At 38.7% G+C, this 16,916-nt stretch overlaps 1 protein-coding gene across 3 annotated transcripts; it reads right to left on the bottom strand.

The window, feature by feature from the left end:
- Positions 1-464: 464 nt before the first annotated feature.
- On the bottom strand, positions 465-6,323 carry LOC6622795 (uncharacterized). Of its 3 annotated transcripts, none has more exons than XM_070208253.1 (4): positions 6,115-6,323; positions 3,351-3,419; positions 3,065-3,285; positions 465-2,923 (listed from the first exon to the last, which is right to left on the bottom strand). In XM_070208253.1, exons 1-4 carry the CDS (start codon positions 6,115-6,117, stop codon positions 1,000-1,002), a joined length of 2,217 nt encoding a protein of 738 aa, XP_070064354.1. In that variant the 5' UTR covers positions 6,118-6,323; the 3' UTR covers positions 465-999. The 3 variants fall into 3 exon arrangements, with proteins under 3 accessions (XP_070064354.1, XP_070064355.1, XP_002046710.2); XM_070208254.1 differs by having other exon boundaries at positions 465-2,857; XM_002046674.4 differs by having other exon boundaries at positions 465-3,285.
- Between the last annotated feature and the right edge of the window lie 10,593 nt (positions 6,324-16,916).

Raw genomic sequence — 16,916 nt, 5'->3', positions numbered from 1 at the left:
GCAGTTCGATAGGCATCATTTGACACCACAACAGGCAGGCGTTTTAGGGATTTGAACCAGCGACCTTCTATTTACTTTTTTGTAGAATATCCGCACATAATACGTACCTCAAAATGGGATATTACTGGAACCTTTTGCCAAAATAATGCATAATTTAACTGCTTTACAATAAAATGTTTATAGTAAAAAGACTCCTTGATAAAAGAGTTTTAACCAATAAACAATGTATTATGTGTCATTCCCCATTATTAGATGGAATTCATAATGATAATACCGCACTTAAATTGTTTCTCGATTATTATTTGCTATACAAACCTTACACAAAAGCCGTACGACCCGCTCTTTTACAGATCCAACCTCACGCGAGTTGCGTCTTGTTGTGGCAAAAAAAAAAAATGAATATAATAACAATAATAGCAACCGCTGCAAACATTTCCCGTTGTCGAATTAAAAATGCATTGAAACCACATTTGATAAACTTAATTTATTGTTCGGGCCTTTAGAAATGTTCATAAAAGATATTTGTTTGTATTTCATTTGATTTCAATATAGAGCTAAATAGTCTTGAGACACAAAGTGCTGAGGAGGCAAACACGCATTTTGATTGGGAAAAACATAAAACATAGCAAGATATAGTATTAAGGGGTTTACAAACAATTAGATACATAGATACAGTGATCCCTAATCGTATGAGTATGCGATTCATTAATTCATAAAAACAAACAAGTTTCATTCTTGCCGACGCTTCAGTGGTAATTCGCAAGTTCGAGCACCCTCATGAAACGCTGTAAAAATCTTTTCGACTGTATTGACTAGATGTATCTAGCCCTAGAAATATATGGTTGGCATTGCATTGCTAGATATATAGAGCATCAGTTATTGCATCCCCTCTCATAAGACATTGTTATTTCAATTAAAATGAAATGAAATGTCACCCATCCTGCCGTTGACCGTCGTTGAATTCATCGACGGCTATAACTGAGCTAGTTGAACGGGTGCTTAGAAGTCAAAGGGTATGTTGGGCCTGGGATATTGGTAGCCCTGATGTTTGGTCGTCGCTGGTGGCACGCTAGCCCTTGTCGGAGGTGGGACGTACGGAGTGGTTCTACGGGTCGTCGGCACCGTACGTTGAGTGGTTATCTTCTGAGTGGTCACGGGAGGCAGGTAGGTTGGTGGGGGTGTGGCTCTGGTTGGTGGTGGTGTTGGCCTACGCGTGGTTGGTGGTGGTGGTGGAGGAATTTTGCGAGTAGTGGTCGCTGGGGGCAGTGGCTTGTTGGTTGGTGGCAAGTAGGTTGGAGCTGGAGTTGTGCGGTAAGTTGGGCGTGCGGTAGTGTAAGTGGGTGGTGGTGGTGGTCTACGAGTCGTTGTGTACACAGGTGGTTGTGGCTTGTTTGTGGGTGGCAGGTATGTGGGAGCGGGAGTCGTACGGACTGGAGCCCTGGTAGTCGGAGGAGGTGGTGGCCTGCGGGTCGTGGTCACAGGAGGCAAGTACGTTGGTGGTGGGGTTGGTGGACGAGTAGCCCGAGTTGGTGGTGGGGTAGCCCGAGTTGGGGGTGGGGTGTACCGAGTTGGGGGTGGAGTAGCGCGAGTCGGTGGTCGGGTAGTAGCTCTAGTCGTAACAGGAGGCTGTGGCTTGTTTGTGGGAGGCAAGTAAGTAGGTGCTGGCGTACTTGTTGGGCGGACGGTCGCGCGAGTCGTACGGACGGTAGCTCTAGTAGTTGGTGGCGGTGGTGGCCTACGGGGCGTGGTCACTGGAGGCAAGTAAGTTGGTGGTGGGGTAGCCCGAGTTGGTGGTTGGGTAGCCCGCGTTGGTGGTGGTGTTGCCCGAGTTTGGGGTGGGGTGTACCGAGTTGGGGGTGGAGTAGCGCGAGTCGGTGGTCGGGTAGTAGCTCTAGTCGTAACAGGAGGCTGTGGCTTGTTTGTGGGAGGCAAGTAAGTAGGTGCTGGCGTACTTGTTGGGCGGACGGTCGCGCGAGTCGTACGAACGGTAGCCCTAGTGGTTGGTGGGGGTGGTGGCCTACGGGTCGTGGTCACTGGGGGCAAGTACGTTGGTGGTGGAGTTGGTGGACGAGTAGCCCGAGTGGGTGGTGGGGTTGGCTTACGAGTAGTTGGTGGTGGTGGTGGTCTACGAGTCGTTGTGTACACAGGTGGTTGTGGCTTGTTTGTGGGTGGCAGGTATGTGGGAGCGGGAGTCGTACGGACGGGAGCTCTGGTAGTCGGAGGGGGTGGTGGCCTGCGGGTCGTGGTCACAGGCGGCAAGTACGTTGGTGGTGGGGTTGGTGGACGAGTAGCCCGAGTTGGTGGTGGGGTAGCCCTAGTCGGCGGTGGGGTAGGTTTACGGGTGACAGGTGGCTGTGGCTTATTTGTAGGAGGCAGATACGTTGGTGCAGGTGTGCTTGATGGGCGAATAGTTGCACGAGTTGTGCGAATGGTAGCCCTTGTCGTTGGTGGTGCTGGCTTGCGAGTGGTGGTCACTGGGGGCAGTGGCTTGTTGGTTGGTGGCAAGTAGGTTGGCGCTGGAGTAGTACGAACGGTAGCCCTGGTTGTCGGCACCGTGCGCTGAGTCGTTGGTGGAGTATACCTAGTCGGTGGTGGCGTTGGCTTGCGAGTAGTCACTGGAGGCAGTGGCTTGTTGGTAGGAGGCAAGTAGGTTGGAGCTGGCGTTGGCTTGCGGGTAGTAACTGGAGGCAGTGGCTTGTTGGTAGGAGGCAAGTAGGTTGGAGCTGGCGTCGTACGAATGGTAGCCCTGGTAGTTGCCACCGTGCGCTGGGTTGGTGGTGGAGTATACCTAGTCGGTGGTGGCGTTGGCTTGCGGGTAGTCACTGGAGGCAGTGGCTTGTTGGTAGGAGGCAAGTAAGTTGGAGCTGGCGTTGGCTTGCGGGTAGTCACTGGAGGCAGTGGCTTGTTGGTAGGAGGCAAGTAGGTTGGAGCTGGCGTCGTACGAATGGTAGCCCTGGTAGTTGCCACCGTGCGCTGGGTTGGTGGTGGAGTATACCTTGTCGGTGGTGGTGTTGGCTTGCGCGTTGTCACAGGAGGCAGTGGCTTGTTGGTAGGAGGCAAGTAGGTTGGAGCTGGCGTTGTGCGAACGGGAGCCTTGGTAGTCGGAGGTGGTGGCCTACGAGTAGTGGTAGTCACAGGTGGCTGTGGCTTATTTGTGGGGGGCAAATAAGTCACAGGGACACTTGTTGGAGGCCTGGTGGGCGGTGGTAATGTAGTGCGCTTGGGCAACTCAAACGGCACCGCGGGAGTAGGATAGAAGTATCCATCAGCCGCACGAACCTTACGCTGAAACAAGTCATACTGTCAGTTAAAGATCAGCTCCATGATCTAAATTGCCATTAGATGCTTACCTCATGGGTGTCAGCTGTTGCGGTGGCTACTGCCACAACGCAAAGCGCCAAGACAAAAAGTGCACTTCTCTGTGGAGGAACGGAAACAGAAAGTGATCGTGTTAATATGGTTAAAGAACAGACTAAAAAAAACTTCAAGTTGTTTGGTATTCCACAAGCTGTGACCCTAGGCATCGCAATGAGTTTAGTTCTAATTACCTTATCGAATTGTTTTAATACTCTAGGCCTAAATGCAAGGCAACATTGTTTAACTATAGACAATGCTCAAGTCGTTCGTTAAAGTTCAGACGATGTCAGCCATTTGAATATAGTATTCAAATCGGCTACAACAACAACAATAGCAAATAGCTGGCAATTACATTAAAATGTTAATGTGTAAAGTCGAAGACATTCAACTTTGACATCATCTCTAGGTCACGGTAGCTAACCACAACAAAGTCACACAAAGCGATGGCTAACTCGATTATGCTCAAATTTCTGATTCACAAGCCAACTATAAAAAGACACAAAATGCAGGTGAAATAATTAATTTGTTTGGCGACAAGATCTCTGGTCAAAAAATGCACAGATTAAGCTATGTATCGTCTTCCGTGGCTGTCAACGGATCTAATGTCTAATAATTAGCATTTTATGCGATTGCCGTTTAAATTTCGACAAGGTCAGCTTGAAGCTGTCAACATCAACGAAAGTGGTAAATGGCTAGCTGCAATTAATTTGCGGACATATTAAAATCACTTAGAATTTTTGGATAAGCTATGTCCGTGCTGGGCTCTATCTATAAAAATAGCCAATTATGCAACAAACCGGCTGCGAACATAAGAAAAAACAAAATAAAATTATGCCTGACTAGTTTTAGAACCAGCAGAGACAGCGGTATTATATAATAATAATCGGCATCGGCCATTAATAAAGTGAGAAAAACTGAAGTCGTCGCTAACAAAATTAGCATACGCACTAATCATTGAAAGCCGCTGCCCAAGTCATAGCCATAAAAATCGCCATTCGCCTCGCTTTATGGCCAAATTTCTTTGACTAAGCCAGACAAAAGAATACTATGTACATATGAATATATACGCACACGTACATGCCTATATATATATCTTTATATTCTTGACAAAAATTTGACTTATCGCCAAATCTAAAAAAAAAATATATATATACATATAAATATTTATACATAAGTTATTTAAATGTAAATGCCTTTTAATATTGGTTGTTAATGAACTTGAAATTTCTCGATGTTCTAAACTTGTTTAGCATTCAAATATTCAAGTGCTTGGAACTCAACCCGTCGCCGGGCAAACGTCTTGTTAGCACCTAGGCGAGTGAAAGTGAAAGGACTTTAGCCGCATGGTGTTCAACTGAAGATAAACGCGCGTCAGTTTCTAGTTTTTAGATTATTCCAAACAAACCTAATGAATAAAGGTTATCTCATAAAGAGCTACACGCGCTTTATATTTAGATTTATTTTTATTAATGGGATGCGGTTGGCGAGTTTCGAAGACACGTTCTCTAAACGAATATCTAACTATAGATGGGTCTTAGTGCTGGTGTCTCACATGGTATATTCAACTTTGAGCATGGTTCCCAATAATCTATTATGCTAATATGTAGTTAATTAATTTGTTTTACACACAGACATGACCTTGCATTCGTATCGGAAACGTCAATGACGCACATTTAGGTCAAGCTGTCTTCAAAAATGATCGAAAGTTACGCATTTTCATTAATGGTTATTTTAACATTGCTTTTAGAGATTAACGAGTTAGGTTTTTATTGGATGTTTTGGAATGAAAGAGACAGGTAGCATGTCAATGAAGAGCTAAATGATCATCTCCAACTATACTATTAAATATTTGTTTTTCATATCTTAAGTATCTTAATCTTCGTTTGGTTCTTGTGCAGTTCTCTGCTTGCTGCACATTTGGCCACTCAGATTGATCGCTAAGCCTGTTGAATTGCCTTTGGCACTTGGTCTAGGCGGTGCTTCTATGCGATTCTTTGATAATTTGCCGTAAATCTCTGTTGCAATCGAAAGACTTAGGCAACGAACTTGGTGTAGATAATTAACCGACTAGCGAACTGACAGACGTTGATCATCTCTCAATGGCAGCGCCAAGAATTTACATACATTTATATATACTGATATAGCTTAAGGCAACATTTAATGGTCATTTACCTAAATATGCCAATTCAAATGTCAACCCATGAAATGTATGAAAAAAATTTGCAACGATTGGCAAACAAGTTTTCATTTCATCCGCTGCGTTGACATAGAAACCCAGGCAAAATGTTTGCAGCTTCTGCTGCACCTGAGCCATGTTAAATGATTAAGTACGCAAATACTGACAGCAGCAGCAGAAAACCCCTCACCCAGCACGCGGACCGCTGTGTCGTCGACTTGGACAGCCCACGTGGGCGCAACGGGCGTATGCGTAATATTGGCTGGCAAAGCGCCTGCGCACTTACACACTCACTTACACACTTGCACAATGGCACTACTACAAAGCGTGTAATTGGAAAAACAAAAACGCTCTTCAGGGCTTAAATGTCACTTGGGCCGCCAGATAAGAGCCCCAACTTGTCTGCCTTGTTAAATGTGTACAACGCAAATAAGCGATTGACGTGAAGTAATTGATTTTCAGTATTGTTCGATTGTCTTAACAACTTCTCACTTCTCTTTTTGGCACTTTTCACGAATGTCTTTTATTTGATTTCATTGTATTTGTATTTGATTTGGGCAATTGCAACTAATTGTAGTTACCATATTGAGCACTTTTAACTGCAACGGACGGCAGATAACGCTTTAGTGTATATCTGTGATTATATCCCGACTGTGAATTTTGTGTATAATCCTTATGTGTGTACGATCGTATCAAAATTCAATGGTCAATTGAATTTTTGATCGATGCCAAGCAAAAAAGTTGCTTCAACTTCTGGGTCGACACTGGGCTAGCAACTAAAGCATCAAAACTTGTAGATTCTCTACTTATATATACTCGGGGCGTCGGATCGGCCGCTGCTGCTTTAGCTGCTGCTGCTGCTGCTGCTGCTGCGACGACTTGGGCGACAGCTGTTAACACTCGCAAAGAGTGAAGATGCTGCCAACAAAGACGCTGACGCCAACAACTGACCAACCGGTGCCAGTTTCGGTTTCAGTCCCAAGCCTCAAGTCGCTCGGCAGCTGCGCAGTCGTTGCCGCGGCTGCGGCTGCTGCTGCTGCGGCTGCTCTTAATGTTAATGCCAGGCATTGTTGTTGGTCCGTTTAACAGTCGCATAACATAAGTAAACGCACTAAAAGCAAATAATCATCATAATTTAAATTATAAAATACGCCTCAACCAAAAATATAAGCCCTGAAAAGGCTTCAACTAAGCAGCAGCAGTTGAGACAATGCCGCAGTTGGCGTCTGCCGCGTGCTTAATTTGTGGCTTGGGTGTTGTTGTTGCTATTGGTATTTCTATTTAGCTACTTTTATTTGAGCAAATATATTAGATGACTAGTGACTAGATTAAAGCCAGGCATTTGGCCACTTGCTCTGATGCCTGCCTGAACTGTGCCTTAAGTGCGTGTATTAGGTTTTATTTTATCTCTATATTTCTTTACTTACTTAAGTTTTTTAGTTTCTTTAGTTTTTTTCTTTTTTTGCCTGCAAACTAGTATTTTAGTTTTTTTTCTGCTTTTTGAGTAACTTGAACGCCCATGGATAATGTGCTCGGCGAGTGTTAAACATATTGTCATGCAGAGTCTAATTTGTAAACGAGATTAACATTCGAGCTGTGGAGCTGTGTTGTAATTTTGGCAATCGCTTTCAAGGCTTCAATCGAAGCTCGGCAATAGGCAAATAAGTTTTTAGTGGAATTGCAGATGAAATTAGCTGCATTCAACTGAAATTCCATGCAGGCGTTGTCTAAGTGCAAACATCGCCATCGACAGAGATTACAGCTGTTCGTTGCCAAGATTAGGCCTACATGCGCCGCAACTGCAGAGATAGAGATGAAGATGAACCGGTTGCTGCCGCTGCCGCTGCTGCTGCTGGTGGTGGTGCGTGCAATACCGTGTTTTGGCGGGTCAGTCGTGGCGTCCAAGTTTGGAATTGAGCTCTGAATGTTAAGGTAGGCGCGCACAGACGCGCGCTGCAGCCCCAATAACCAAATGACCTTTAAACGCAAAACGAAAAAAAAAAAAAAAATAAATAAGATATAAAAAAAAATATATATACACACACGCTCGACAATCGCCCGTACACATTATGTGTATTTATTTATTAAAAACAAAAAAGATGCTGCTGCCAGCAGCCAGATGTAGATGTTGAGATGCAGAGATGTGAGTGGAAGATATCCGAGTGCCAGAGCCAGTGCAAGTTGAAGCCTCATTGGCGCATCATTTTTGCGCGTCCGACCGGCTGACAGCAGCAGCAGCAGCAGCAGCAGCAGCAGCAGCAGCCAAACGGGTTTCCTTGCTGCAACGTATTTGTTTATTTTTGAACAAACTTTTTTTTAATAAGCTGCATTTATTAATTTGTGATGCCCAAAACATGATCAAGTGGCAGTCACGCAAAAGTCTCTCTCAAAACTGAACACCGTCCGAACCAATTTGGCGGCTGCCCACGCGACAAAAACAACGAGACAAAACAACAACAAAAACTCATCAAGTTGTGAGTTTTGCATATATCAAATATTTGTCGCTTAACTAGATCATCGATTCTTGAATGAGGTGCTAATCCGATTCATAATTGGAGTTCGCATTAGTGACTGAATTTGAACCATTCAACAAGTACCTACACTCAGAGAAAAATTCTATTAACATTACATTTTCTAACTGCTTATTTTATTAAATATAAAAAATATGTAGATATAGAAAATATGTATCCATATCATTAAGTTATTATTACAGCAGGTAGCCTTTTTATACCCTGAACCTATTGAAAGTAGTATAAAGGGTATAAAGCTTTTGTGTAAATGTATGTGACAGGCAGAAGAAAGCAACTCCGAACCCATGAAGTGTATATATTCTTGATCAGCATCAATGGACAAGTCGATCTAACCAGTTCCGTCTGTCCGATCTCCGAAACTATAATGAAATAGTTATGCACTCCCGACTAGAGCACCTATTACTTGTTTAACTGTTAAATAAATCAGCTTAGAATTGGTTTACATGAACAAGAGCTATGTCAATTTTGTATGGGCAAGAGATTCACGCTTTTGCTCACACTTTTATATTAAATATGCTTCAAAGTGAATGCAGAGTTTGACTACGCACTCCTCTGATATTTGTAGCTTCTACGAAAACTTGACAGCAAGTCATTCATTACATATTCCGTTTTCAATATTCATCAATTTTGAGGATTAGCTTTGAGTTTATATATGTTATAACATATATATTTATAAGAGTACATTATAGTTAGATTACAAAACTACGGCCTTCCACTTGAGTTAAGAATTTGTCAACTTTATAGTTTGTCTAGCAACAAATGCTTGAATTTCGGGTCTCAAGTCATGTCTTATGCACATGCTAAACACTGCGCAAAAACAAAGGTGTGAAGGAATGTGAAACATTACTAAGACAGTATTAAATTTCACATAAATCAACATTCTGAATGATCAAATAAAACAAATGATATTTTATATTAAGAGAATTAACTAGGAGTAAAGTCGCGCAGATTTAGTTAGCTTTATATGTAACATATTTTGTTCAAATAATCGCTCAGTGTCGTTCTTGTGCTTGAATGACATTATTAAAAGTTGTTTATATGAAGCTAAGTAGTTATCAACAAAGTGTGTTAGTAGTAATAATTGCGTGCTGCAAAGTGAGTGCTATGCATTCGAATATGTCGTAAACATAGTCATAAACACTTTGGCTTTAGGAAGTCACCCCAAAGAAACTAATTGCGAAGTTGACCGCCAGCGCACACTTATGCATCCGCCTATTAATCGTTCTTTTTATGAGAAACCTCCACCCAGCTCAAGTCGGATACCAGATGACAACCGGCCAAGCAAAGCGATGCGATGCTGCTACTGCAGTTGATGGCTAACAATTCGGGTCATAACTTGCTTTGCGCCTCTGCTCTCAGAGGCAATGACACTTGGCGACTGCTGACATTTAACAGATAAGTCATTGTGACAAACCAAAAATTCGTTATACGTAGCGCCACAGAAATAGAAGAAGAAAAAACCATTTCATAGCAAATATTCGGTATAGGAAAGAAAAGTCAACTATTTCGGCAGCATCATGGCAGCTTGCAACATTGCGGCATGATGAAAATGAAGTATTATTCAACGGCGATGTAAATATGCAAATAGCCGAAGGACGTGCCGCTGCTTATTGTGTCCACAGTTATGGATCGAACCAATAGACGTGTGCATAAAATTGATTGAAATTAATTACAAAACTGGCTTGTCAAATTAACGCACCCGATGTCCGTGACATGGGCCAAAGCCAGCGCTGTGGTGGATGCCACGTCTAACCAGATTCTAGACATTGTTTTTTCGATGTTTTTGTTGCTATTTTAACACTCCACATCGTCATATAAGTTGCGAGCTAAACAGAAATTAGCAAGATCAAGAAATAGCCCAGTCCCGCCGCAGTCGAGAGATGTTTTTTAGTGCGGAAATAATTTGTAACTTTTATCGAAGCAAATATCTCGTTTAATTAAGAGTTTATATATATATATATATATATTTATTTATTAAAAGCACAAATCGATGCATAAATCTTTCTATTTAGGTGTCAATTGAAGGCAAAGAACAAATATTTCGACATCTGTCTAATTCACGTAATTAAACATTTGCACGCACAGCCCATTAAAATTATAATCAATTTTTAAATACTTATCTGGCAGAAATTCGAAACCCAAAAGAGTTGTGAGAAGAATAGGCCTGTCGAATATTTATGACTTCTATTCACAAGCCACGTTTTCTCAAACTCACGGATACGCCTATTGTGCTTGTGTGTTTGTGTATATATATATATTATAATTTAGCGGATCTGATAGAAACCGCATAAAATAATATAAATTTTCTAGCCAAATGTGACATCAGTTACGTCAGCAAAAGAATACAACTTTTGGACATCTTTAATTGTGCTTATGATTTATGCAAATTTATCCTTTATATAAACATGCTCTCGCATCTACATACCAGTCAAGGCAGAGCAAATTTTATAGCTTGTCAGGCTGCTTTAAATTTATATATATGTAAATAAGCAAACAGAGACTGACAGACAGACAGACAGACAACCAGACCAGACCCGACCCGACCAACTAGTTCGGTTTCTGTTTTATATTTTGGCTATGCTCAAAGAGGAAGTTCAAGTATACGACAAGGTGTACGTTTGTCTTTTCTAAATTGGAATATTGTAGCGCCATCTAAACGCTGGGGAATTGGATTGATATTGAAAGAACGACAACAATAGCTGCTTCTGGTTATTTGTTTTCCAAAGTAGGAAAAGTCTAGATTTTATCGAACTTGAAATATACGAATACTTAAATTGAAAACTCAAAATCTATGTATACAAAACAAACTGGTTCAAAATGGCATTATTAAACGCACATCTGGCCTTTGCCAAGTTTGGGATTCACAAGCAAATTCTCGGAATTGAGCTAAATCGAATATTTGAATGCGTATTTTTGAATAGTTTTCTAAATTGTTTATATTTATTTCTCTTTTTTTTTTTGGTACATAAATATGCTTTCTTGTATAGATATTTTTCATAAGTTGGCCCTTTTTCGATACTGTGTCGATATAATTGAAATGCGAATAGTTCTCTATGTTGACTTTTATTACCTTTAATAATGTTTGCATTTTTATCTATATATTTTTAATTTGGCATATATTAACATAGATATTTTTGAACTCATCTGACATTTATATTTTGCATTAGTCCACAATCTATTCCAATTAAATATGTTTTTAAATGCCAACAAAATATATTCATTTTCAATGTTTGCTGCTTGTGCGCTTAAGTAATTTGCAATCCAGTTAAACACGCTAATACCAAACATTTAACAGAAAATTATTTATTGTCTTTCGAATGTCGATAATACAAAATTCTAGCCGTTTTTATTGTTATATGATCGTGCAGTTGTTGATGGCAGTGCCATGTTTCGAATTTGTTTATAATTACCGAACGCTGGTTCCTAACGGTTTCTTTTGAGCGTAGTTATAATTAATGCCATTTTAAAATTTATTAAGTAGCTGTGAAATTTCATTAAAATACAAGAGCTGCGCATCGAGCGACGCTTTTGGGCCGGTTTAAAAGGTGGCCCAGAAAACGTGTTTCCCCAAAAAACAAAAACCATTAATAAGTAAGTCCGATCAAGGACACCGCAGACAGGCTGGCTAGCTGGCTGGCTGGCCAGCAACCAGTTTGGACTTTGGCAATTTATTGGCCCAATTGCAGGCCATTGGCATTGAAATCCTTGTTGTGCTGGTGAATCTGTACCGAGGGTCACACTTGGGTTTTGGGATGCGATGCTTATCGAATTCCACGAAAAACCTGTTGGCTCAGAATACTTTGTGGCGAATTATGTAATATCAATTTACACGCTTCCCAGCCTAAGCGAAAGTTTTTAAGAAGTTGTTCGCCATAAATCAAGCGTTTTATTATAATTAAGCTAAGAACTGGCTTATGGCCAATGACAGCCGTCAAGTGGTCATCGATTGGGCCCATTATTCACATGGCATTCACGCCAAAAAGGTAGGTGCTCGGCCTGTGGTCCAAGACTGAATCCAATTTGATTTATGGCCAAGCGAGAGTGTTGCACTTCGGGCCCCAAAACAGCTCAATGGCTGGGCTGGGCTGGCCTGTGAATTAGCCTAGTTATTCCAATAAGAAGCAGCAAAGTTTTGAGTGCAAATTAAAAATATAAAAAGCCACTAAATTGGAGCAGTGTCGTTCACACGCGCCGACAGTCGCAAGGCTGTCAAGTGAACTGTGGGCCAAGTCAAAACAAAGCCAAATTAGAAACATACAGAAAATGTATCTTAACATAATAAACACAAATGCATATATATCCGTATATTTTATATATATGTGATCTTGTGTGTAATAGCTAATCGTTTTAAGATGCTGCTTAACACATTCTACGCGTTTTTTGGCCAAATTTGTGCGACAAATAAAAATCAAAAATCGAAAATCCAATAACCAAAATTAATTTAAATTAAACGAAGCGCAGAACGGGTTAATCTTACCACGAACTGGTTCGCTACATATCTCTGTATATAGGCACATATACAATATGTATATAAAGCTGAATATATGCATATATCTACATATGTGTAGCCCTAGATATATACACATGTGGCCGTAGTATTTGTTGTAGAGTGACTGAAATTCTACGCCCAAAATCTTACAAGTTTCACATGCAAATTTTCAAGTTCAGTGCTTACATATTAAACACGAATTTATTGCCGTCTGCGGTTGGAATTGAATAAATGCTGGATTTTTTTGGGTTCACACTCGACGTCATTGGCAACAAACATTGTCAGCTGAAAAATTTTTTGCTGGCAATCTTTCGGCTAATTAGATGCGTTGAAGCGCCATTTGTGTGGTCCACGACTTACTACTTGGTTCCAGTTCAAAGACTGCAAAAAGTATGCTATAATAAATTTCACGGCGAATCCTTTAGCGTTTGTCACACACCAATTCGCCGCATAGTGTTGCCACCCTACATCAATTGCCTATAACACATCAAATGCCTGCCCCTCCCAGTCTCCGATATGTCTGTCTGTCTATCATTTGCCCGAAGGTTAGTTGGACAAGATTTCAGTTTTTTTTTTTTTGTTCAGCGCATTAAAATGAATTCGATATATATAAAATAAGTATATAAAATATAATTTGATTTTAGGCAAAGACTGAGACCAGAGCGCGCATAGTTTGTAGCCAAAAGCGCCAAACTATTTATTAGCTTTAATTTGAATTTCGTATAATGCCGCGAACAAAACTTGTTGAGCCGCTTCTGCAAAGATGCTTCTACATATTTCACAAATATAAAAAAAAAAAAACAGAAATACAAACTAAAAAGATAACAACAACAAAAATCAAGTTCACCTCGAGTGTATCAAATTTGTATAAAATTCATCAGTCAACAAATACGTCAGCTTGAAATTTGTGTATATATATATATACATATGCTCGAAGCCACAAATCTTGTGTTATGCAAAACAGAGGAAGCACTGCGGTCTCTGAAAACCAAACTTCAGAGATACAAAGATACATAACCGTGCTCATATGCGGCCCAGCACGTATGTATCTCTCCATCTAAGTGTACCTGTTGAGCATCGTTTAGCGTGTTTTAGTATAAGCATTAATGATTTTCACTAATATTTCAGACATAAATCAGTCACTTGTTTAGCCATTCGATATGGCTGTGAACCCCCCCTCGGCGGCATCTGAATGTGGTATCATGCACACATTTATTATTATAATTATATCTTTTATACGCTTGTAGACATTATGTTTAATGATTCTTTTTGATTATGGGTGTAATGTGTACATACGGTTATTGGTTGACTCTTTGTATGTTTATTATTACAGACTGCAACCGCAAACACGGTTTCAGTACCCAAATTGACGAGATTTGCAGTTATCACGACTTCTCCTGAAGCTACTTTAGGTTTACCAAAATTGTGGGCGTAATTGTGTTCTATTGACTTACAGTTCTGTCGTGGGCATCCATCGTTTTTTTTTTTATAAAAAAACCTGAATTCTTTCAATACCAAGAGTTTGAAGCATAAGTAAAATAATCTTACAAATCGGTTTTTATAATTTTAAAGAAATATGGAATATGGCATATTCGAAGCCCTAATATTACCCTTTTATTACCTAATATCCCTCATTAAAGGTAGATGATACTCCCCAAAACTGTATAAAAGCTTATTCAGAAACCTAAGTAATCTTTAGACTACAGTATAAATCATTTGCTTTTCAATCTGGCCGGGTAGATTGCCGTTTTATACAGGCCACTTTTTAATCGATAAGCCCCAAAAGTATGCAGTAAAGTTTCTATATTCTTTTCGCACTGATTATAAAAGCATGCTTGGGCGTCAGTAAGACCATCCGCATTAAAAATCCTCATACGGCGTTATGGGATTAGGCTCTAAATAACCTTTCCATCCATGTGTTATTAAGGTACTAAATTATAAATATAAGGTACTGTATTATAAATAAAAATAAAAGTATGCATGCAGAATTAAATATTATTACTATAACAAGAATGAAATTTTCTAACCTGTCACCTTCGGAAGGCACACAGTCGGCTTAATAGCACAAGAGCTTTAGCAGCAGCAGCAGAACCGTCTACCAAAGGAAACAAGGCTCAGTTGAAGCCCAAAGAAGCTGTGATTAAAACAGCAGCCATACCAGATACCGGGCAAATAAAATACCTCCATCGGTCGGTGATGCTATTAGAAAATTTTGTATTCTAATTAGGCTTTTAGCATTTAATTTTCATAATTTGATGTATTGATAAATTAGGACACTCGTTTTTATCGACCATAAATAAATTTAATAATTAAATAAAATAGATAAATAAAATAGATAAATAATTAAATCAATGGCATATACAAAGAAATACCCATAAACTCGTCATACTTTGGATACATTTAACAAAATACAGAGTGATTTTTAGAAACCATCGAAACTGAAGACTGATGTATTGATAAATTAGGAAGACATTCGTATTTATCGGCCATAAATAAATAAAATAATTAAAAAAAATAAATAATTACATAAATGGCATATACAAAGAAATACCCATAAACTCTTCTTACTTTGGATACATTTAACAAAATAGTGATTTTTAGAAACCATCGAAACTGAAGACTGATGTATAGATAAATTAGGAAAACATTCGTATTTATCGACCATAAATAAAATAATTAAATAAAATAAATAATTAAATGGCATATACAAAGAAATACCCGTAAACTCGTCTTACTTTGGATACATTTAACAAAATACAGTGATTTTTAGAAACCATCGAAACTGAAGACTGATGTATTGATAAATTAGGAAGACATTCGTATTTATCGACCATAAATAAAATAATTAAATAAAATAAATAATTAAATGGCATATACAAAGAAATACCCGTAAACTCGTCTTACTTTGGATACATTTAACAAAATACAGTGATTTTTAGAAACCATCGAAACTGAAGACTGATGTATTGATAAATTAGGAAGACATTCGTGTTTATCGACCATAAATAAAATAATTAAATAAAATAAATAATTAAATGGCATATACAAAGAAATACCCGTAAACTCGTCTTACTTTGGATACATTTAACAAAATACAGTGATTTTTAGAAACCATCGAAACTGAAGACTGATGTATTGATAAATTAGGAAGACATTCGTATTTATCGACCATAAATAAAATAATTAAATAAAATAAATAATTAAATGGCATATACAAAGAAATACCCGTAAACTCGTCTTACTTTGGATACATTTAACAAAATACAGAGCGATTTTTAGAAACCATCGAAACTGAAGACTGATGTATTGATGTATAGATAAATTAGGAAAACATTCGTATTTATCGGCCATAAATAAATAAAATAATTAAATAAAATAAATAATTAAATAACTGGCATATACAAAGAAATACCCATAAACTCCAACTTTAGATAAATTTAACAAAATACAGAGTGATTTTTAGAAACCACTGAAACTGAAGACTGATGTATTGATAAATTAGGAAGATTCGTATTTATCGGCCATAAATAAATAAAATAATTAAAATAAATAATTACATAAATGGCATATACAAAGAAATACTAATAAACTCGTCCTACTTTGGATACATTTAACAAAATAGTGATTTTTAGAAACCATCGAAACTGAAGACTGATGTATAGATAAATTAGGAAAACATTCGTATTTATCGACCATAAATAAAATAATTAAATAAAATAAATAATTAAATGGCATATACAAAGAAATACCCGTAAACTCGTCTTACTTTGGATACATTTAACAAAATACAGAGCGATTTTTAGAAACCATCGAAACTGAAGACTGATGTATTGATAAATTAGGAAGACATTTCGTATTTATCGACCATAAATAAAATAATTAAATAAAATAAATATATTTATTTGGCATATACAAAGAAATACCCGTAAAACGTTTCTTACTTTGGATATAATATAAACTAAAAAACCAAAACTAAAACCGGACTATATTGTGTATTTTGGTTCACATATTACGGATTTAAAAAAAAAAATAGTTGACCACTCAAAGTTCTTCCACGAAAACAGAAAAAGAATCAAATAGGTTGGAAAAATTGTTTGCACAAGCTTTTTCCGCAAAAAAAAAAAGAAACAGAAAATAAATAAAATAAAAAGAAGTAAATAAAAATAGTTACAAAAACAATATTTTTTCACAAAAACAAAAAAGGAGTTTAGCTCTAGACTCGACTAGAGTTCAGAGCAAACTGATTTCCCGATTGACTTTAGGCAGTGGCTTTTATACAAAATTCCGAATGTTCATTGACAGCAAATCCAAAGCCTACTCCGATGGAAAATCTCTATATATAAAACTGTTCTGCCTGATTCTA

The sequence above is a fragment of the Drosophila virilis genome, chromosome 3 (genome assembly GCF_030788295.1).
Source record: "Drosophila virilis strain 15010-1051.87 chromosome 3, Dvir_AGI_RSII-ME, whole genome shotgun sequence".
Taxonomy (NCBI): domain Eukaryota; kingdom Metazoa; phylum Arthropoda; class Insecta; order Diptera; family Drosophilidae; genus Drosophila; species Drosophila virilis.
Note: the sequence above shows the minus strand (reverse complement) of the source record. Positions and strands in the feature narration are given on the sequence as shown.

What these genes read in the sequence shown, in the direction of transcription:
- LOC6622795 (XM_002046674.4), bottom strand. An exon ending in CAACAGCTGACACCCATGAG is followed by an intron (nt 3,286 to 3,350) that starts GTAAGCATCTAA and finishes GACTTGTTTCAG; the next exon opens with CGTAAGGTTCGTGCGGCTGA.